Source organism: Zootoca vivipara, chromosome 5 (assembly GCF_963506605.1).
Source record: "Zootoca vivipara chromosome 5, rZooViv1.1, whole genome shotgun sequence".
In the NCBI taxonomy this organism is placed as follows: domain Eukaryota; kingdom Metazoa; phylum Chordata; class Lepidosauria; order Squamata; family Lacertidae; genus Zootoca; species Zootoca vivipara.
The window spans coordinates 38433843-38457209 of NC_083280.1; the positions used below are offsets into that span (position 1 = coordinate 38433843).

At 45.7% G+C, this 23367-nt stretch overlaps 1 protein-coding gene across 1 annotated transcript in view; it reads left to right on the forward strand.

The window, feature by feature from the left end:
• Nucleotides 1-19842, forward strand: part of PFKL (phosphofructokinase, liver type) — a 41346-nt gene extending 21504 nt beyond the window's left edge. Inside the window, exons 10-22 of the mRNA XM_060274597.1 lie at nucleotides 926-1051; nucleotides 3127-3191; nucleotides 5439-5502; nucleotides 7411-7557; nucleotides 7899-7969; nucleotides 11439-11526; nucleotides 12406-12558; nucleotides 12820-12984; nucleotides 14601-14662; nucleotides 16303-16418; nucleotides 16826-16921; nucleotides 17574-17679; nucleotides 18579-19842. Of these exons, the coding sequence (XP_060130580.1) occupies nucleotides 926-1051; nucleotides 3127-3191; nucleotides 5439-5502; nucleotides 7411-7557; nucleotides 7899-7969; nucleotides 11439-11526; nucleotides 12406-12558; nucleotides 12820-12984; nucleotides 14601-14662; nucleotides 16303-16418; nucleotides 16826-16921; nucleotides 17574-17679; nucleotides 18579-18726 (1407 nt within the window). The 3' untranslated portion in view covers nucleotides 18727-19842. The remainder of the gene's footprint in view (nucleotides 1-925; nucleotides 1052-3126; nucleotides 3192-5438; nucleotides 5503-7410; nucleotides 7558-7898; nucleotides 7970-11438; nucleotides 11527-12405; nucleotides 12559-12819; nucleotides 12985-14600; nucleotides 14663-16302; nucleotides 16419-16825; nucleotides 16922-17573; nucleotides 17680-18578) is intronic.
• Nucleotides 19843-23367: the final 3525 nt, after the last annotated feature.

The window sequence follows — 23367 nt, forward strand, 5'->3', positions numbered from 1 at the left end:
AGTAATAATTGTGCAGTTGGTCAACCTGGTGTTTGGAGAGCTGAATTTTGCAAACTGCTGGTCTATCCAGTGCTACAGGATAGGAGGAGTTATTTTTCAGCTTTTGTTGCAGCCTGGCAGTGCTCTCCTTGGCATCTTTACAAGCTGACCCTATGACCCAGAGGAAGCACAGTCCCCAAAGTAAAGGCAGCTCCTATCTGCCACTACCAAGAATGGGAACTAACAGAAAAAGACAGGTTTCTGTTTCTCAGTAAAGCAAACAACCCAATTAGTTGCACGTATTCAGTTTCCTCTGAAGAGGGGGCTCTCTAGGCCTGTTAAACAAGATCGGTTGACATGATTTGTTAGCAATGTGCATTAAGAAGAGAGAGAATACAGTAGTTTGGAAAAACAGCTGTTATGAGAACATGTCAGATAGCACTGCAGAACTTTGTTGGGTAAGAGGGAGCAGCTGTGGGCCAAAGCCATTCTGTGCTGCTCCTAATGTGTGAACTCCTGGGAAGAGTGTTTTCTGTCAGAGGAAACTTTGAATACTGGCTCTTCCCATCATCTCAGTTCATATTCCTGCTGCTGGGAGTCTTTGTTTCTTTATATGTCTCCAAGGCAAGCCTTTCCCCATTGGCACTTCTTTGCAGTCTTGCTTCTTTGTAGCTTTAGGAGATGCATATTATACAGGCTGTGTGCTGCCGCTGATGTGAAAACCCTTGCGTCACAATCACCCCATCTCTCTATCGCAGTGGTTTTTACATTGAAACACATACACATTTTTGAAGGGGTGAAGTATGATTCCCAGTGCTTGGTGAGACAAGGCTCCAACCTTCCAAAGCATGTTGTGCTGCAGAATCACAAAGATACACAGTGTGCACCTAAATATGCAAGGTATACATACCTGACTGTCTCTGGAAATACATTGTGTGTCCTCCAGAGCAGCAAAATGGGGATGGAAGCTGTGATGGCATTGCTGGAAGCAACACCAGACACTCCTGCCTGTGTGGTGAGTCTCTCCGGGAACCAGTCAGTGCGCCTCCCCCTAATGGAATGTGTGCAAGTGGTGAGTATTTCGCATGATCGTAGAAGCCAAATATATGCAGTGTAGAGAAGCACAGCATTGGTGGCACGGGGCAAAGGCCTCCATTTTTATATATGTGAGTGGGTTGACAGGGAACTTCACAGTTCACACATGATGATGATACTGTAATCAGCAAACAAGCAGATATTTGGAAGGTTCTCTGGGGGTGGGGAAATTGTGCATATGTAGAGGGAATATGGCATCTGAGACGGAATACCAAAAAATATTTGCTTTCATAGCCTACGTAGAATGAAATCTGAAAACATGGCATGAGGTTTTGCTAGATTCCCAGTGGGTAGGAGGTACGGTATGACTAATCTTGCATTCTGACAGCACTTTAGTTGGGTTTTTGTGTGTGTGTGTGTGTGTTACATTTCCTTACCTGCTCATTCCCCTGTTTTATGTGATCTTTTACACAACATAAAAACCACCTCTGGAATTCTAGTGGAAGTTTAGCACTGATTTCCGTTTTAATTGTTTCTACCAAAATAGTCCATTTGCAACCCTGTTCACATGGAAAATTGCAGGAGTTTTGAGTCGTAATTGCACATGACAAAATCTAAGGTGGCATCCCAGCTTACGCGTTCTTTCCCACCATTAAAATTTAGGATGGCATGATGGTATGCTAATTGAAAAGCCACAGTTCCATAACACACTAAAACGTAAAAGAAACATAAGAAATCTAGCATTATAATCAAATTAACAGAAAAAAACATGCCTGAATGCAGCCTTGATTAGCATAGGTACCAGCCTCTCCCCATGCAACTGCACCCTTATATATAGCTGTCCAGTTGTCTTTTGTCCCCATATTTTTCCATGAGGCCTGAGTCTTAAGCTCTGCAAGGAAGGTTTATTATGGTCCCATTGATGGCTGAGGCCTGGTCTGTGGTGATGCGGGGCCTTTTCTGTCATACTACACTCTAGTTGTGGAATTCCCTCTCAATGGAGATATAGCTGTTCTCATATTCTCAGCTTTTCAACACATTGGGGAAATGGTGTTTTGGTTTTTTTTTCCTTTCTAGGTTTTTAGGGATATGTGAGCTTAAGGGTTGGTCTGTCTGCAGCAGATAGGGTTGCCAGACTCAATAGAGGACAGGACTTCTGTGCTTTTAATTGCCCTGCTCTCTTTTGAGTCTGGAAACCTTAAAGAGAAACCAGCAGACCCTTTGTTTAATTTCCAAGCAAAGGGTTTGCTGGTTTCTCTTTAAGGTTTCCAAACTCAAAAGAGAGCAGGGCAATTAAAAGCACAGAAGCCCTGTCCTCTATTGAGTCTGGCAACCCTAGCAGCAGAATTGTATATATTACTCCCCCGCCCCAAATACTTACTGCTTTATAGTTTAATATTACTATGTGTTGTATATTATTGGAATATTTGTTTACCGCCTTGGGATCCTTTGGGATGAAGCACTGTTTAAAAACATAATTAACCAGAATAACCATTTTGTTCTGGGTTTTGACAAAATAAAATAGATTTTTTTTATAAAAAAACCTTCCCAAATCAACTATGCAATATGCATGTATAACTTGTTGCAACCCATCAACATGGGGGTTGTGGGTGTATGGTTTTGGATTTTTCCAGAGCCCCTGAACCATTCCTTTTCAGTGCCATACACATTTGGAGTCTGGCATACAGGATGGAACAGGCTGTGCCAGTGAACTCTGCCTGGGAGAGTTCTTTTTCTTGGTTTGCCCCGCCCCAGCCATAGCTGCCAAGTTTTCACTTTTCTCGCGAGGAAGCCTATTCAGCATAAGGGGAAATCCCTGTAAAAAAGGGATAACTTGGCAGCTATGGCCCCAGCCTTTCTGGAGAAGAGGGTAGAAAGGCAGTGCATCTCCCCCAGGGGTTCTTGCAATCCTTTGGTCCTTCCAGTCTCCCTTCTTTATGCTGCTTTTTTCTCTGTGCCTGAAATGGCCCTCCAATGAGCATGTCTGTGAATGCCCTGAAAAGGAATTGGCAGAAGATGAATTAATCTCACTGTACCCTTAGTTTTATTAGATTTCTACCAGAGCCTCACTATGATTCTCTAACCCCCCCCACCTCCACAATATCTTTATAGACCAAAGATGTCCAGAAGGCAATGGATGACAAAAGATTTGATGAAGCAATTCAGCTCAGAGGGAGGTGAGTGAGGTTTCTGGGATCTGGGTGGAAATTGAATTCCCACTCATATGTTTGTTTATATTAACATTTAAAATAACAACAGTTTTGAAGGCAAGTCTTGCTGTAGACCTTTGGTATTTAGTAGCAAAGACAAGAACTTGTTACTCATTTGTTCAATTCTCCTTTCTTAACATTTCCAAGGTGTTTTTTTTTCATAGGAAATGTGAAGTCAGGTACAAAAATAGCATTTAAAACTCCTCTAATATTACAGAAGTTCTTTACCTCTTTTTTCCTGCCCATAGAGAAACCCTGACTCCCCATCCCATAGCCGTGATTCACAGTCTGAGGAAGTCTCTAGATGTTAGTGGAGCTGTGTTCTTTTTTTCAACCTCTGATGGCCAGTCCTATTTGTAGTGAGCCAAATGATCAGAGCTGATGGTTACTTTTCCTTCATTCTCCTTTCTACTGCAACCCACTTGGCCCATCTCCTTTACATTAATAGCAACATGGGCATGTTAAGTGTCCTATATATGGACTAACTTTGTTTCTTCATGGATCATTAGTTCACGAGAATCAAATAAATCTCACACATGTTTTGGATTGTGAGCAGTTGGTTTTCTTCCTATTTTAACCCTGTTCTACTACTACTTGGGTGGACATACAACATACATACATACTACTGTATATATGTTCTGGTCACACATTCAATGGCAGGGTCTCTCCATAACTGTATAGTGCTACAGGAACTAAAATGGGAGGGGGGGGGCAGAATTATGCAAAACATTGTTGTAAGAATTGGTTCTGTTTAGGGTTCTAGCCACTCCATTCCACCATTCCCTTTTTCCGCTGTTCTTTTTCCTCAGAGTCTGTCAGCTTTCCATGGATACAGCACACATTGGGCTGTTTTTGGGGTCCTTCCTTAGGGTTCCCATTTTTCAAGGTTTTTTGTACTTCTGCATACCTTGGTTTTTATCCTCATGCATGGATGGCGCCATTTTGGCTACGTAAGCAATGCCACTGAAAGTCTAGACATCAGAGATACAGGGGATTATTTGACCAGTATTCTAGTCGTGTCACTCTTTTAAGTAAGGCCTTAGGTGGGACCCAGGTGGCGCTGTGGGTTAAACCACAGAGTCTAGGGCTTGCTGATCAGAAGGTCGGCGGTTCGAATCCCTGCAACGGGGTGAGCTCCCATTGCTCGGTCCCAGCTCCTGCCCACCTAGCAGTTCGAAAGCACATCAAAGTGCAAGTAGATAAATAGGGACCGCTCTGGCGAGAAGGTAAACGGCGTTTCCGTGCGCTGCTCTGGTTCACCAGAAGCAGCTTTGTCATGCTGGCCACATGACCCGGAAGCTGTCTGCAGACAAACGCCGGCTCCCTCGGCCTATAGAGCGAGATGAGCGCCGCAACCCCAGAATCGGACACGACTGGACCTGATGGTCAGGGGCCCCTTTACCTTACCTTAATACTTAAGGAAGGAACTGCAGACTAACACTTTTTCTTGTCACCTATAAGACAGTGTCACAGTGACCACTATAACAGACTCAAGGCTTAGATAAACTATCAGCCTATTTTGAAAACAGAAGCATAACATATTGAGGAAATGACGGATAACCAGTTGCAGCAAAACAAGGCAATAATTTATTCTGTACACAGTGGGGAGGCAGCCTTCCCCACTTAGTGCTGTCCAAAACATCTGGAGGACACCAGATTGAGCAAGGATGAGGAACCTGTGACCTTCCAGATGTTGCTGGACTTTTGCTTCAATCATCCCTGACCACTGACCATGCTTGCTGGACCTAATGGTACTTGGAAAACAACAACAGCTTAAGGAGTCCAGCAATAGCTAAATTCCCCTGAGAATTAGGAAGCCTGCTTTAAGTGATCTTCCTGGCAAGGAGACACAGGAATAGCAATTTAAGACTGTTTTTGGGAGTGCAAATATTCTTGTGTGTATTTTTTGTTTAAACAAATATAAGTTAAAAGTTCTGAGGATGCTTTAAGATGCATGGGTAGAAAATTCACTTACCTTAATTGAAATAGGTGGAAGTTTCCATAGGTCAGCACTTTCAGGCAAAAGCTAAATTAAATTTGAGAAGTTATATCCATCAAAAAAGAGTTTTATGTTTCAAGGTATTGTGCATCTTAGGAGCATTCTAGAGTCCATGGTAAGAAAGAGAAGAGACTTTCTTTCTGTCTCTTAGACTTGGCTTTGGTGGTTTCTTAAAATAAAAGATTACCAATATAATTGTGGGTTTGTTTCACCAGGAGTTTTGAAAACAACTGGAACATTTACAAGCTTCTTGCTCACCAGAAGCCTGCAGTGGAAAAGGTGAGGAAGCAAAGAGAAGCAGATTTTGTTCTGCAGGTTTCTTGCAGTGTGAAAGGAATAGCTGTTATTTCTTTTGCTGCTTTAATGTTTTCATATTTATCATGGTCTGTTGTTTGTTGTTGCATGTTGTAAGCATGCTGCTTTTGTTATTAATTTGTTTTTGTGAGCTCCTTGTAAGGAAAGTGTTTGAAAAGGCCACCATTAAATAAATAAATACATAAACAAGTTTGTGTGCACAAGCACAAATCAAATGCCCAAGGCAGCAGGAAGCAGGTCTCAAGAGGGTGCATCTGGAAATTTAATGATGGAGGGACCTATACAATGCTGCAGCTCCAAAAAGGACTTCTGTGTGCAATGGAACTTCCTCTCCTGTCCCCACTAGCCCCCTGTACACACTTAAAATTATATTGGGGGACCCCCCCCCCGAATTGATTTTGGGAATTCATCAGGGGAGGAAAGGAAACTGAAGTCCTATTGCACTCGTGGAACCCTGCTGGCACAGCATTGGATACAATGCAAGGTTTAAAAAATGTTCACAAATTGCACTTGCATTCTATTTTCACAGACAGTAAAAACAATGTCTTCCCTTTCATGTAATCACTGTGTATGCTAGAATTCACACTGTATATCCAATAAAGGTTTCCAGCTGAGTACAGTCATGAAAGAAGTGCTGTCTCCTGGGCATCTCCCCCTCCCATTTGCAGATGCTTGCAGCCTCAAAACAGTTGCTTGCATGTCCAGACTTTCTCTATAGAGGTCGGATGTAACCTTACAGACCAGGAAAGAGCTGCCATCTGTACTGGAAAAGGATCTTGGCCTGTTTTGCTCAAGGGTCAAACAAAGGAATGCAGAAGCAACCTCTGGTTTCTGCAGGAAATGCCAACAGCCCTCATGTGTGCTTCATCCCAAGGACATAGGCAGCAGTGCCATGCCTGACTCCCTGAGCTGCCTGAACAGAGGTCGCAAAGAGATGGAGAGGGAAGGTGGAAGTAGGATCCAATGCTGCTGCTGCTATATAGAGCTCTGAACTCCTTGCACAGGGTGGAGGACCCATAGAAAAACTTGACCCTCTTCTACAGCCAAGTTAGGCAAAGATTTTGCGAACTGTAACTGTTATGTTGATATATGGTCTTCCTGTCATGTCTTTTGATCTGGGTAGTCCAATGTGTGGCCTTTTTTGGCAGCCCTCAGCAACATTTGATGCCCCCCCAGCCCTTATGCTACCTTCCCAAAGCTGGGTAAGTGAGGCTCCGGGCTTTGGGAAGGAAATGCAGTCCCCCTGCCTCCTTCCCAAATCGTAGGTAGTGCTTTCCCAGCTGTGGGAAGAAGACTCTAGGACCCTGCCAGAGCCTCGCAGATCCTTCCCAAAGACCGGTGCCTCACTTAGCCAGTTTTGGGAAGGCAGTGCAAGGACTGAGAGGGGGTGTCAAATTGTGGCCTAGCTCCCCCCCCCCCGTCGCCGCAGCAAAGCAATGTGCAGCCCGTGGGTTCTGTGACGAAGTACCCTTGCGGCCTGCTTGGTATGAAAAGTTGCTTTAGATGGTTATGCAAGGAAGTGAGGCACATCTCAGCCGAGGCTACTCATTATCTTCTCTGAAGCCCTCAAAAGACTTACCTGAAGTATTGTAGGACAAGGAAGTTGCACAATGCCCTCTTACATAGCTTGCTTTGTAGCAGAGGTACCTCCTAAGGCAGGCACCCCCAAACTGCGGCCCTCCAGATGTTTTGGACTACAATTCCCATCATCCCTGACCACTAGTCCTGTTAGCTAGGGATCATGGGAGTTGTAGGCCAAAACATCTGGAGGGCCGCAGTTTGGGGATGCCTGTCCTAAGGTCTCCCAGCACCCTCTTGAGTGCTGACAATGACTTCTTCCAGCTGTTTATTATCCGTTTCTCTTCCGGGCAGAGCAATTTCAATATTGCCATTCTGAATGTGGGAGCCCCTGCAGCCGGCATGAACGCAGCAGTCCGGTCAGCTGTGCGCGTTGGGATCTGCCAAGGCCACACAATGTATGTGGTGAATGATGGCTTTGAAGGCTTGAGCAAAGGACAGGTGAGTCTCTCTAATTGGAAGGGAGGAGGTCCTCCCTCCTGTCGGACTACTAGTCATTCTCATTTCTTTGTAAACTAGAACATCTACAGGGCAACATTCATTTGGAACTCCAGCTGTCATTTCTGCTGCAAAACTGGCACCATGACTTATGAATTTCTGATTGGAAGGGCGGGAGGTGAGGCAGAGTTTGTTGTAACAGGAAACAAAATATCAATTTGATCTTCTTTTAAACCACGCTGCTTTCACTTTCAAATCCAAGGTTTGGAAGACAACCTGGTGCGATGCAGTTGGGAATAGCTGGGCGAATCATAAGAGGTCTAATTAAATGTTTCCTCTCGTAGATCCGAGAGGTGGGCTGGCACGATGTTGCAGGCTGGCTAGGGCGTGGAGGATCCATGCTGGGGACCAAAAGGTAAGTTGATGTGACAGCCCACAGAGTGGTTCTCTGCAGATGGGGAGAAATTGCAGGACCGAGTTCAAAGAGGGCACAACGATACAGGTAAAACCTTCCAAAAGGTCGGTACCTGTTACATAGTGTGTAGTGAGCATGCAAGCCCACAATTCTCACATGCAATCTGGCACTCCATCCTAGGGATCTTTTGTTCTAAAATGGAATTATTGTCTCGGGGTGCATAGCATAGCATAGCAGTTTCACATTATTGTCCTTCACCTAAAACAGAACAAACCTTTCCCGACCTTTCATGAAGGTGATCAGGGATGTATCACTGCTTAATTTATTACAGAACTATTGTAATTTAAGAATTCTCCGCCTGCAGCTTATCTTGCCTCTGCCTTCCAGTTGTAGAAATTAATTGTTTGTGTGATTGTTTTTCCTGTATGATTTATTCTTAAAAATTGCTGGCCACTGTCAATATATCAACATATTTCTCTGAAAGGTCTCTTGATAACATACCAAACTTATGACAGTCAGTTTTTCTATGTACTCTTCCTTTGCTATTCTATATTCTTTTCTTACCATGATCATCTCATAACCAACTTTCTCCATAGGCACTTTCCCCCTTTAACATTCCAGTGTCATTTGTCTTCTTCATTTCTTTGAAGCAAACCTAAAATTGCCAAGCTTCTATCTTATTTTTTCAGCTGTTGGAAATGGAAAGTGCATGCCTGAACTTCTTGGACAGTCATCATGCTCCTGTATTATCTCTACAAGATCCTTTATTATTGTTAGTTCATGGCCCTTTGATGATTTTATTTCTCTCTCATAGAATGCTTTATCTCCCTCTCCTGAATGTTTTGGTGCTGTACGATAAGCAAACATAATATTTTCTGCTTCCCACTTCCTTTGCCAATTCTTCATTGTCTCATTTGGAGGGCTTCCAAAATAGTTATTCAATGTGGAATTGCCATGCTTCATTCTCTCATTTCTTTATAGGCCACCCACATGCTGCAAGTCTTGAAGTGGGAGGCTCGCAATGGCTTTTGCAAGGTTCCTCCCCCGCTTCCCTTTTAAGTCCCCAGACTCACTTAAGGTTAGGGAGGTCTGCAAAGGCTTTTGGAAGCCTTTTCCTGCCCTCCGCCTTTAATATTGGGGTGAAAGGGATTTTTGACAATTGGGCAGTCCTGCCCACCTGTCAGTCATGTGATGTCATAATGATGCCACATGCTTGATAGGTAAGTGACCCCATCCACCTGTCAAATTTGACCCACAAGGCAGAACCTAATAAGGATTCCATTGGTGAAGCCAAAAAAGATTCCCACCCCTGCTTTAGGTTGATAATCAAGTAGTGGAATGTTAGGAAGGGTGAGTCTTAAATGTTGCAAACTCTTGGGTTTGCATAATAATGTCGTGAGACTTGAGTCCCATCATGCAGGAAGCATTATCTCATCCAACTTGCTCTCCTTTCTATTAAACACGACAGAGGGACCTACTGAGCTTGCCATTTATTCCTGTGGGCTCTGAAATTTTGTGAGGGTTTGAAATGTGATGGCAATGGTGATGATTGCGTCTGAAACTTGATGGGGTTTGCGTGCATGCAGAGGAACTTAAAATGTGTATTCCAAGTATGAATTTGGATAATGTTCACCAGTTGACTCTTGCCATAAAGTGCATGCGGCCTCTACAATAACTGGTTTATTTAAACTGATAATGAATGCAAAACCAGATCTGCTACAGACACAAGTTTCATTGGACTGTTTCACCAGTCAAGAATCCCTGTGGAATTCAGTCCTCCAGAGATTTGTCTCCTTACAGTCCTCGGTCTCAGCTGTACTGTGTCGGCTTAACAGATAATTTCCCTGTATATCCTGTTGCTGTATCCCAGGGGTCAGCAAGCTACAGCCCGCGGGCCAGATCCGGTCCAGTTGCCCTCAGGATCCGGCCCGCGGACGGTCTGTGGATCGTGTGGATTCCTTCGTTAATTTTTTTTCTGCGCCGCCATTTTTTTTGGGGGGGCGCCATTTCCCCCCTCCCTCTCACACACCGTGGCATCTCCTCCCTCCCTCCTCCTGGATTCTCGCCCTTCTCCCTGCCCTGTGTAGAGGAGGAAGGGGGCTGGGCTGAGCGCCATTTTGGGCAGCGACTCTCCGGAGCCAGCCAGCCCTTTTGGGCTGCTCGTCCCACCGCTGCCGCCACCAGCCTCTGCTGTTCACAAGGGCAGGCACAGCAGCCGTGGCTGTCATAGTGCAGCGCCTCTCCGAAGCCAGCCAGCCCTTGCACCGGCAGCGCCATAGGTAGGTAGGAGGAGGGGAGGGGCTGGGGGAGAGGGGGAGAGAGAGAAGCCCCCTCCACTGGGTGTGCACGTGTGCGCGATCCAGCCTGCCACAAGGTCTGGGGGATGGTGAACTGGCCCCCTCCCAAAAAAAGTTTGCTGACCACTGCTGTATCCCATTGCAGAGACTGTATAGCTGGAACAGTCACAGGTTGCAAGCATGAACTCATTTGCAAATCATTTACAAGGCCATTGCAAATGTAACAGTTTTGCATGTTACGCCTTTGCCCTTTCCTGTACTGACCCTGCTTCACTTGTGCAGTATTTCTTAAGGGAGTGTGATAAGTAGCAACTGAAGTAACCACCTGCTATGTGAACTGCCAGGATTACAGTCATACCTCTGGATACGAATGCTGTGGGTTGCATACAACACGGGTTACGAATGCGCCAAACCCGGAAGTAACAAAACGGGTTACTTCCAGGTTCGGCAGTTCGCGCATGCGCACAAGTGTCGAATGATGTCATGTGCAGAAGCGCCAAATCGTAACCCGCAGAAGCGCAGATGCGGATTACGTACTGCTCATGTTGTGAACGGGGCTCCGGAACGGATCCCCGTTCACAACCAGAGGTGCCACTGTATGTTCCCTCACATAGACAGCCTCGTTTCTGCTTAGTTCTGCAGGTGAAGACTGACCACAGACCTTTATGAGCTATCTGGTTAAGTTCCTATTCTCCTCTTATCTGAACATAAGAGTCTTCCAGAGTATCTGGACTGTACTCTTCAATTGTTAGCATGGCCAAAGTGGGAGGAAGTTGGGTTAATAAGCATGTTTCCTCTTGCTGGTCAGTAGGCCATTCATTCTGCAGGAAGCAATACAAAGGGCACATTGTTCCTAAATGACTTGCACTTGCCAGTTTGTGGGAGTGAGCCTGTCTGTCTCTGCTCCCTTGGCAAAGAACATATCCTATCAAAGGCTGGCCGTTGGTGCATGCCCTATCTTGCCTTTATGCTGTTACTTGGAAAGTAATGCAGCAAATTAAATGTGGAAGATTTCAAAGGATCTCTTTGCCTGCTTCATGGAATTGGCGTCTCCTCTCTTTTCCTTCACTGTGCTAAGACAATCCTATTCTAAAGCAGGTTCAGTAAAGCAGGAAGAGGCAGGCATTGTGATGCAGCTTTTCTAACAGCTTGTTTTGTTCTTGTTTTGCCAGAACTCTTCCCAAGACATGCATGGAAAAGATTGTTGAAAATGTCCGGAAATTTAACATCCATGCATTGCTGGTTGTTGGAGGATTTGAGGTGTGGAGAAGTTCATTGGACACTTTCAGATTTGAATGAGAAATGCCTCTCTCCTTTTCCTAAAAAGCTGGGCCAGGCATGATTGCACTGATGTTGGTACTTCAGTGTGTAGACAGACTGCAAGGCTGGAATTATACCCACATTGAGCTGCAGCTCAGTCATAGAGCACATGCCCCCTTTAACCCCATCCACTTCCACCTTCCCCATCCCAATTCCTCCTCCTTTCCAGCTTTCTTCCACTCATCACCTAAATAACCCTCCCATATTCCCCATCATATCTCCAAATACCACCTTAACCACTCCCCTGCCAGTTCCACTTGCTGCTTCCCCAATTCCTCCTTTCTCTTCCCCCCAGCCACCAAAGAACGAAAACTGTTATATACAGAAACCCTTCTTCCCCACACCAAGGCCTTCCTGTAAACTCCACCCCCATCATGTACTACAGATATGAGTTTTCCTTTTTCTCCCCACCCCCTGACCATCCTCCTTCCCCTACTCCTGCCTTTCGACCCTTGGGAAACAGCCAATAAAAACCATGTTATGACGGACTAAGTTAAATATAGTATATAGTGAGATCTATAGAGTTAGTCACTTTTGGGTCTCTTTTCATAGTACCTTTTGTTTCAACAATTGCAATCCTGTTTAGTAAACATATGCTTTAAATGACTATGTATCAAAAATACCTCTGGACTGATAGATACCCAGTTTCCAAGGGTTCATTTCAAGGTCATGACTCCTACCCAGCTCAAGAGAGTCGATCGAAATTTTGATTTAAGATGTTCAATAGGTGTAAAATTTCTTTTTATCTTGTACTTCTTGCAGCCCAGTGCTTAGGCTTCGGTATGTGGCTTACATTTCTGCCGCTCTTGTCTTTTGCAGGCATATGAGGGAGTACTACAATTGGTGGAAGCACGTGGGCAGTATGATGAGCTTTGCATCCTTATGTGTGTGATTCCAGCCACCATCAGCAACAACGTCCCGGGCACTGACTTCAGCCTGGGTTCCGATACAGCTGTCAATGCTGCCATGGAGGTAAGATGGGTCTATCCAGCCAGCAGCCACAGAATGTCGGGAACTAGGCACGCGGGGAGATGAATTATGTAACCTGTCTTTCATCAATGTATTTCTATTGCATATATCAGAAATGTTGGCAAGAAAGATAGAGGAGGCAGGAGGTGGAGCAGGGGAGTAATACAGAGCAGGTATAACTACACCTGCCCCAGAATGGTAGACAGAAACTCTGCTTAACACCTGGGCAACTAAGCATCCTTTTCCTTCCTTCCCGATCTATAGAGCTGTGACCGCATCAAGCAGTCCGCCTCTGGCACAAAAAGACGTGTATTCATTGTGGAGACGATGGGTGGTTACTGCGGCTACTTGTCTACAGTGACTGGCATTGCAACAGGAGCTGATGCTGCTTACGTCTACGAAGATCCCTTCACCATTCACGACTTAAAGGTGTGCTGGTGGCAGAATTGAGCATGTGTGTTACGTGCGCGGTGAAGTGCTGCTTGAATGCCGTGAGGTGGCAGAGAAAGATGGTTTCCCAGGGTTTGTCAAATGTGCAAAGGGCAGGCGACTGGCTGATGATTGGGGGTGGATGAGGAGGGAATATGGAAAAGAAGATGAATCCTGGTTGAGAAAAAAATTCCAAACTTCAAATCAATGCTTATCAGGAACCTATAAGTTGTTATTGATTTGTGTACTTCATGTTACAGCCCTCCCCTTTCATAAGAACTTGCATGAAAGTGGCCTCCCAGTTTTTCTCACTGGCTCATTTAAGTTCAGCACAAACAGTTCTGTGGGTTGCCATCTGATTGGATTTTATTCTGATCCTGATCTGATTTTTGGATGTGTTTTAATTGATTGTCTGATTTTATGTTAATGTGTTATACATATTATGTTAGCTGCTCTGAGCCTGGTTTTGGCTGGGGAGGGCAGGGTAATAATAATAATAATAATAATAATAATAATAATAATAATAATAATAATTGCTATTATTAAACAATATTTGAAAAAGCAAGACCTAAATTACATATGTAGTTCTATAAAGTGCAGACATCCTTTCTTACATAAGTCATGTTCCATCTGTGAGAAGACTGAAATGTTCCCAATGAATCCTGTAACTTATCTGGATATTGGAAGTGTAGGTGAGATGAACTGGCTGAAAGAGAGAGGAGATATTTGGACTACCTGTGGTGGCGATGCCCATTGTCTTTCTCCTTTTACAGGGTAAATTAAAAAAGAGGCAGAATGAATTATCCCTCTGCCACCCTTTTCCGCTACAGCAAATTTTGGCTCCAAAGCCCAAGAAAAGTCAGGGTGGAATTCAAAGTAGCTCTGTTACATCAGGCAAGCATTTTGCTTGCTTAATGCAACAATCTCCCCTCTCCTTAGACATGCCTTGTACAAACATTTGTGCTAGCAAACTCCTGATCATAAAACAAGAGCAGGATATCATCAAATGTGACCACTTCTCCAAGCTTGACTATTCCATCTCTGATTTCCCCCCCCCCCATTCTTGTTCTGAGGGGAGCCTTTTGCCTTTGCCATCTTTGCTAGCAATGAATACACTCAAGCTATAAAATGGTTTACTTGAAGACAGCCTTCTGCAACCTAGTGTCTTCCAGATATTTCTGACTACAACTCCCATAATTCCTGCTCATTGGCCAGGCTGGCTAGGGCTGATGGGAGTTGGTGTCCAGTAACATCTGCAGGGCACCAGATTGGGGAAGGCTGACTGACTTACACTGATCTCAATGGAACAAATGCAGCAACTGTTGTTCATATAAATGTGTTGCTATCAAGAACAACAGTGACCAAGATTATTTAAGTTGCTAAAACATTCTGTTTCCCTCCTGGTTAACCTTTTCTTTTCACTTGTTCGTTGCACTTAATGACTGTTGATTCTAACACAGTCAGACGTGAGCAAAGCATTTATAGTCTTATCTAATCTCATTCTCTCTGTAGCTCAGAAGTGACATTTCCTTCTTCCTTTTTCTGAAGAGCTTAGTTTTCTCTTGAATCAGCAAAATTTGTTCCAATGAAAACGATTGGTCTTTGTGTCTTTCCAGGCAAATGTTGAACATTTAACTGACAAAATGAAAACAGACATTCAGAGAGGCCTAGTATTGCGGTGAGTTGCGGAAAAGGCTCTGAAATGGCTTTGCTTCAGTTCTTGAAGGAGATGGAAATCTTCAGTGTCATCTGGGATTGAAATAACTTATATCTCTGTAGCTTTTTGAATGCACAGTTTTATATTCAGTGTGCCAATGCTATGGCAGCAGCTCTTTTAAAAAGGCTGAGATGGTGGCTGAAAAAACCATAAAGAGATTTGGGGCTCAAAATGGGTTCATCAGACTGTCTTTTTCAGACTGTCTCCTTCAAGAAATGAGGGAGCAAGTGATGTGCTCAGCAGAGGGAGTGTACTATGCTGTACAAGATCTGTGAGAGGAGCATCTGTGGCCCTCTAAATGATCCTGTACTCACAACTCCCAGCAGTCCCAGTCAATGCTCAGGGATGATGGGAGCTGGGGGTCACTGGTTCACTGCCTCTGAACTATGGGAAGCACCAGCTAATAGTGCAGGATGCCATCACCTGCTCCTGGATCACAGGGTTGGCACTGTTCTCTGTGACTGCTGACCCAAACCCTGGAGTACTGCCAAGACTTGCATCTCTGTAGCATGGGTGAATAGTGACTCAGCACAAATAAAGGAATTGCAGCCTAGAAACCTCTGAAACACAGAAAAGAGATGGATGGTTTAGAATTGTGATGAGGTTGGGCTTGGCTCCCTGCCGGGATGGAGATCTGATGGATTCTACCGCAGTCCTGTGGGAAAAGGGCAGAGGAGATTCCTCAAGTGCAAGGCTAGTACGGGGGAGAGAATGGTTTTGCATGTGCTCAGTAGCTGGCTACACTGTCACTGGTTTAGTTCTGCTTCCTTTGTCTAAATTTTGTAAGCATTTGCCTGAAACCTAGTTCCCTGTGTAGTCCTGGCAGAGCAAAACATTAAGAACGTTCAATCCCGCACACTTCTTGGATCATAAAGGACTCTTCTCCAAAGCTCTTATCCCTGGTGTTGTTAACTTGTGCAAACAAACTCACTTCGTTTTGATTTTTCTTTCCAAAAACTGTCTTTCCCTTGTTTGGGAGTTAAGATAAAGTCTGTCTGCAGAATTAAGAACCTCAGAAAATATTTTTAAAAGCTAAAACGTATGTCCTGAAAAACCCGATAAAAATGCAGCATACAATCAGGAACCAGTCACTGAAACAAGATCAAGAATGAGTGGCCCTGGTGTGTTTCATTGGATTTCTAACCAAGAAAGCCCCACCCTTTATTCTTGTTTTGGAGCAGGGGATGAAACCTGAAGCAGGGCCCTCCTTATGAAATCAGAGGGCAGAAGGTCTTGTATGGAAAAAGCCAGTGTATAAAAAAACACAAGACTCCACCACCGAGGGCTTCAGCATTTTAAATCAGTTGGCCCTGGGGTGCTTTCTATGCTGTATTTTCTGTGAGAGATACAGTCATACTCACTTAGTGAATCAAAGGGAAGGAGGGGCTGTAGCTCAGCAGGTAAAGCACATAGATTTCATGCAAAAGTCCCCAGGTTCGATTCCCACCAGGGCTGGGGAAATGCTCCTTCCTGAAACCCTGAAGATCCACTGCTTGTCACATGTCAACAGCACTGAGCTAGATGAACTGAGAGTCTGACTTGGTATTATTAGGCAGCTGCCTGTGTTTTAAAGTGCTTTCTCCCTTTTGCTGTCTTCTTAGCAACGAGAAGTGCCACGAGCACTATACCACCGAGTTCCTCTACAACTTATACTCCTCTGAAGGGAAAGGAATATTTGACTGCAGGATCAACGTCCTAGGCCACCTCCAACAGGCAAGTGGGGCTACATATTGGGTAGCCACAAGGCAGTGTCAGGCTAAGTCGCTTCTAATGGATTAAAAGATTAGTGGTGGAGAGGCAGATATTAACTGGGGAAAACAGCAGAGCTTGTAACTGAGAGTTTGTAACTGGAATACTTTTTGTCTTGCATGAAAACACTCATCAGCTCCTTCTTCCATTCAGGGCAGTAGGGTACATGCCAAAGCCCTGTTTTCCATCTTTCAGCTGACCGGGGTTTTTTGTTTAGTTTTCATTGAACTATCTTCATTTTGCAGAAGAGGCATGCAAAATGGCTGCTCAGTGGGATGGCCCCAGCAGAAGAACAGCTGGGCCTCCCTTGCAGCAGGAGTGGCATGGCCACCCTTTGGGCTCTGCCTTCATTTCCCTGTCTCTGTCTCTAGGGAGGTGCCCCAACCCCCTTTGACCGCAACTACGGCACCAAGCTGGGTGTGAAATCTGTACTGTGGATGTCGGAGAAGTTGAAGGAAGTTTACCGCAAGGGTATGTTCAGAGAGGATCACCTTGGGAACGGAAAACATTCACCCCGGTGTTTTGTAATAGGGAAGATCCTCAGGAGAACTTTGGCAGAATGAGGTGAACGTCTTATGCGCCATGCCTCCATCTGCCTGTCAACCACTTTTACGGTTGCTAATCAACCAAGCAGAGGGATTAAGGGAGTCGGGTGAAGCACCACTGCTCCTTCAGTAAGGGACAAATGCCAGGAGGCTGCTGTGCACATGTGCCTTCCCCCTTACCATGAGAGATGGTCCGTTCCCTGCCAGGGCCTAGCCAGGATTGTGCAGGGTGGCGCCCCAGGGAACCCTTGTAATTTGAAGCACCTTGCCTGTACCCAGGAGGAGGATGCCATCCTAAAGTGAGGCCTCCTTGGTGTGCTGTGCTTGTGCTTTGAAGCCACTGAGTGCTCTGTGGGGACTGCTCACAAGACCAGCATTTCAGTGTGTGCCCATAGTCATTGAAAACAGTATGGAACTAATGTTCTTGAGTCCTGTTGACTTGCTGGGGTTCCAGGAGCCTCTATAGCTACTGGCTCTCTGCCGAAGCACACCAGGATAGCCACATCCAGGCCTTCTCAAGTATGGTTGACGTCAGAATTGCTCAGCACCACATGTAAAAGTCCTCTCTGTTTCCACAGGCCGGGTATTTGCCAATTCTGCCGATTCTGCCTGTGTGATAGGCCTGAAGAGGAAGGCTGTGTCATTTAGCCCTGTGACCGAGCTCAAGAAAGTCACAGATTTTGAGTAAGTAGGCACCTCTTTTGCCATCTGAGTCACGGAATGTGAGATTCTGGGAGCAGGGAGGACACTTCCTGCCAGTGCTTTTCATGGAAAGGACTGGTGGGCAGAGAGGCTGTGAGGCGTTAACTCCAGTTCTCTTAGCTCTGTTTTGTGCTTGCTTTCTAAGGGAAGTGGAAAGTGCCCAGATATTTTGGGAAATGGTGAGGTACTCTCTGTTTGCTGGCCAGCCTTGTGACTTGTTTGCCAGTGGGGACATTTTCGTCCCTCTGGGGAGTCAAATGTTCAGAATTTAGCATATTGAGCATAAAAGTGAGCTGGGCGAGTTCCTTGCCTGCCTCTCCCTTGATAAATTCTTACTTAAGATATGCTCCACAGGCACAGATGGGTGGAGGCTGCCTGTGAACAGGGATATGGGCGGGCCGGTCTATTTCCGATCTGTCAGTTTCACATGTTCAGCCATATCCCCTCCCATTTCTGCATTAATCTCTTGGAGTTTTAAAAAAACTTCAGGAGAAAATGTTTAAATAGTGTTTAAATATGTATATTTGGATGTCTTTTCCCCACAACATACAAATTGCTGAAAGCTTTTCCCGTCAAAGTACACACTTGTAATTATACCTTATCGTAAAATACGCATTTTGCTACACTTTTTGAGCCTTCTGTGTTGTGAAGTTCAGCACAGAATCTGGTCTGTACATCCCTCTGGGAGGTAGAGATTGGGGTCAATTCCTGTTGCAGTTTGCTAAGATTTGAATTCCCCCAACTAGGAGAGGGGAATTGACTTCACAGGTGCACAGAGCTGCTCTTTTTATTGCTAACGACATCACACATTCCAGGGCTGAGCCCCACCTCAGATTGAACCCTGGTGCTGACTTCGCTTCCCCCCCCCTCCTTTCTTGCAGGCACAGGCTCCCCAAGGAGCAATGGTGGCTGAACCTGCGCCTTATGCTGAAGATGTTGGCCCACTACCAGATCAGCCTGACTGAATATGTGTCTGGGAAAATTGAGCATGTCACCCGTCGCACGCTCAGCATCGAGAAGGGCTTCTAGCTGCCATCTTCTCTTCTACTGACTAGTTCTCCATTGTTTTTCCCTGCACACACACAACTCCCCCCCCCTTCCCTTCCTCTGGCCTTCTCATGCCTTTTGAGTGCAGTGCTGGTGCCACTGTGAGCCTGCAGGAGTGTGACTGAGGCAAGCCTGGCTGACATTGTAGAATCACTCCATACCCACTGCTGTATACTCCTCACTGCCTAAGAGGGTGGGCGTTCTTCTATCCATGGCTCCCTCTTTGGAGCCTATTCACTTCAGGCAGCACATTCACTCCAGAAAGGATCCATCCCTGTTTCCCAGGCTACTCTTTTATTCAGACACTATTTTAAGAATCATGTACTAAGTAATCAGATGGACAATGGGGATTGGTTTTAGATTCATTCTGGGCCTGGTGCCATGGAGATTGCAGGAGTCCAGAAAGGGGTGTGTGTGTCCCTTAGATGGGATTCACAGAGAATGTGAGGTCCCCAAGTGCCTCCCCAACTTGGGGAGTGCTGTAAGACAACTGATGGGTCTGATTTGGGACCAATAACTTCTGCCGCTATCATGTTAACATCCAGCACAAAGATCTTGTCTAGCAGAAGTATGTCGGCGGCATACTGCAAAGTAGCAGTAAGCAGTGGAGCAGCTCCTCTCTTCCCCTGCCCCACCTTCCCTCACTGGGGTGATGCATGCCAACCAGGACATGGCAGCATGTCTGAATGCTGGGCTGGGGTTGCCCAGCGTGTCTTGGATTTGCATGGGAAAACCCTCTTCTCCACGCTGTCTGACTGAGCCATCTTCCTGGCCAGAGCTGCAATGGTGGCACTCGTTTTGCGTACTCTTCCCAATACACTTCTGTGAACTCAGTGTCCTGTGTTGCCTGTATTTGTCCGTGCCACAGCTTTGTGACTTCTAGAAGTACATTAAAAGAAATCAATGAACCAAACCTCTGTGTGTTTTCGGTTTGATTCTCTTTCCTGTTTGGGGAAACTGTCTCTGACCTCACAGCACGGGATGGGCTAGCAGGAATGATGCTGTCCTGTGCTGGAATACCAGCCTTATGCACCATAGGGGGAGAAGTTGGAACATGATGAACAAGGGACAGAAAAGGTGATGGGTCTTTTGCCTCTAGTCTCCTCACAATGAAGACATAAGAACATGGGAAACTTCTTTATGCTAGTTCAAACTGTTTGTCCATCAAACATTGTCTGCTCTGGCTGGCAACAGGTTTCCAGGGTCTCAGGCAAATTCAGTCAGATGTCAAGGACTGAGCCTGGAACCTGCTAAGCCTGTGCCCTGAGCTATGTTATTTTCTTAGCCTTTTCCTTACTCCATGCCGCTCTTGGAATGCTTTCTTCCACTACTTCCAGAATTACAAGGCATTTAGGATCAAATATCAATAGATGAGTTGTGTATTGCATTGCACACAACTTATTATCTTTCTCAGTGCCTGGCTCAGGGAATGCATTAGTAGTTGTTTTAACACCCACATCTTCAGGAAGTGCATGACAGGTTCTGGACATAAATCCCAGTGAGATTACAATGCAGCGTACTCATAGCACACCATGTTGGGACAATTAACCAGCCAACTCAGTTGCACTTTCTCTAGAACTTCTGGTGGAGTTCTGGTGGTCAAAAACTATTGAGATGAATAGGCCCTGGACTATGCAAGAGGGAAATTGTTAGGCATTCCTAATTATTTAGTACAGGTTGTTTGGGGGCGGGGAATCCATAGGACTCAAGGTAGTGTTCTATGCTGGGCCCATTTAGGAACAAGTTCATCAAAAGGAATGTATGATGATAAGCCCAGCAGAGCACCCAAGGATGTACTGTACCAGAATTCTTTCTAAATGAGGTCAGTCAAGTTGGCAGGTGGTGGATAGCCTCCTCCTCCTCCCAAGTGGGAACAGGCCGATCCTCGGAGTCATCACCTCACTGCTCTGGTTTGCAAAACCTGGTCTTGTGAAGTTAACTACTGTGCAGAGAAAATGATGGGCAGGTTGCTATATATTTGCTCTCACAACCAGGGCCAAAGCATAAAAGCAATTGGAACAATTGCTTCACATGGAAAACAGTGGCAACATGAAACATCTCTGCTGTCGCTTTGGAGACTAGATCAGTTCAGGTACACCTATTCCTCCCTCTTTCAACACTACTAGTCTACACTCACTTTAGCATCTGGTATAATCTTAATTTCAATAAGCACTGCTCACAGGGCTGCTTTACAGTTGCTTAAACCAGTGGGGGGTGGGGGGACTTCCAGCCTAAGGGCAAATATGTCAGCTCCCCCTAGAGTACAACTGTACCTCAGCCACACACCCTCTCCAGCCCTAGTCTGTACCCTCTTTCTGTGTTTTCACATAGCTGAATTGTGGCCTTGAACTCTGATAGTGCCTCCTGCTTTCCTGAATGGAGGAGGATAGAGGGGTGTCTGTGAGCATGTGTAAAACTCGCCTGCTGTACAAAGATAACATTCATTCTATAAACACACTCTATACTGTACTAGTGTCATTGAGCCCGTTAAATTAACGGGCGCTAGAACATATGTGAGAGGAGTGGCGGGGCCGCGGCCTTCCCTCTCTGTGCTCGGCCGTGGGGCGTGCCGGGAATGCAAGTAAACAAACTCGCTCTCCCGTCGTGCCCCGTGGCCGAGCGCAGAGAGGGAGGGAAGGCCGCGGCCCTGCCGCTCCTCTCACGGGCCAGGGAGGGTTGTGAGGAGGAGGCGGAGGCGGCGGACCAAGATGGAGCTCCTGCTACGAAAAAGCCAGGATTTCGAGGGGCCTGTCGGTGGGAGGAGGAAGAAGAAGAGGACGGGGGAAGTATGGAGGGTGGGGGGAGGGAGGGAGGGAGGACTCCAGTCCCCGAGGCTCCGTTCGCAACCAGGCCCCTTTGTAGGAAGCGGATGTCCCCCTCCACACGCTTCCGTGGCTGTCAGTGCGCTCTCTGCCCTCTCAAGAAAGGTAGCCCTGAGGGCTGGGAAGGGAGGGAGAAGCTCGAGCGGATCCGGCTGCCGCTGCCTGTCATTCAGCTGCCGCCATCTTGTCTGTCTCTCTCTTGCTCTCGTGCGCTCCAAGTGTCTGCGTTCCAAGTCCCAACGGCTGCCCGTGGGGCACATGTGCAGTAGCGCAAACCCAGGGACACAGGGACTGGACGCAGAGACACTTGGACTTTATTATATAGGACTACATGCTGTAGATAGAAAGAAGGAAAGCCTGATTTTGTGTTCAGGGAGGGGAGCAAGGATCTTCTCTATGCTTCTCAGTTATTTGGCAAACACACAGACTGAAACAACACCCCCCAAAATTCAGAGAAAGCTATAATGAAATAAACTTTCCCCATAACCTATATTTCCTACATTAGTGAAACCTACACTGATTGGAACATATCTTTTGATTTTTAAGGGGCCCTATTCTATTTTCCAGGACACATTAATGGCATTCACAATTGACATACCCTGCACTAAGAACTGTCCCTTTTGAAAGTGCCTTCAGTTGCTGATACTTAACACAAACTTGACTGCAGTCTTTGCTGTTTTCTCTTTTTTTATTGCAGACCTAAAACTGCATCCCTCCTCTACAGTTAGCACAAACCTCAAAAGAAGAGTCAATTAGAGATTCATGAGTAGAAGCAATTAAAATAAGTGAACAAATACATCTTTCCCAGAGTGGAGAATTACAAAATAGCATGCAAGTCCCCTTTTATGGCTCATTAGTCTGGTTGTAACCGATTACAGATTCCTGGCACCCTAGAAGAGGCTACCCTGGGACATATCAAGGTTCATTTTACAGTCTACTTCTAAAGAAGAATGAGATATTCTTCAGGTTGACAGGAGCTCAGTATAAAACCATTTTATGCTGATTATGGTTATACTGGAATACAGATGAGTCAGCCTGCAGGAGCAAATGTTAGTCCATGTAGTCCAAGAGAATGTCTTATCTTGCAGCCCAATCCTAGGCACATCTACTAAGAAATCTAGTTCAGTGTTTCCCAAACTTGGGGCTCCAGGTAGTTTTTGGACTGCAACTCCCATCATTCCTAGCTACAGCAGGACCAGTGGTCAGGGATGTTGGGAACTGTAGTTAAAAACAGCTGGAGACCCAGGTTTGGGAAACACTGATCTAGTTCCTTCAGAGTTGTATATTGCAAAGTAAGTGCCAAAGGATTACAGACTTGTAAGTCCATACATGCCAATATTATTTGGCAAATAGGAGGTTTGGAGCATGCTGTCACCACCAGTTCACTGATGATACTCAGCTGTTTCTCTGTTGTACCCAAATCAGGAGGTGCCATGCAAGGTCTGGACCAGCACCTTGAAGCAGTGATGGGCTGAAGACCAAGAAGCCATTAGACAAATCTAATGGATCCAGGAACTGGGCAAGAATGCATGTTCTGGGCAGGGTTGCAATTGCAGGTGCATAGATCTGAGGTGCTCCTTGGTCCATCCTTGTTACTGTAAGTCCAAGCAGCTACAGCGGCTAGCATCATCTTTTACCAGCTTGGCCTGGTACCCCACTTATCATGTACCTACCTACTTGCTTTTTTCCCCTTAAAGGTCCCACTTTGGAACCTTTTCTCGTAGGGGAGTTGCTCTAGTCCCTTGGTCATTTTGGTTGCCCCTTTCTGCATCTTTTCCAGCTCTATAATATTATTTCTCCA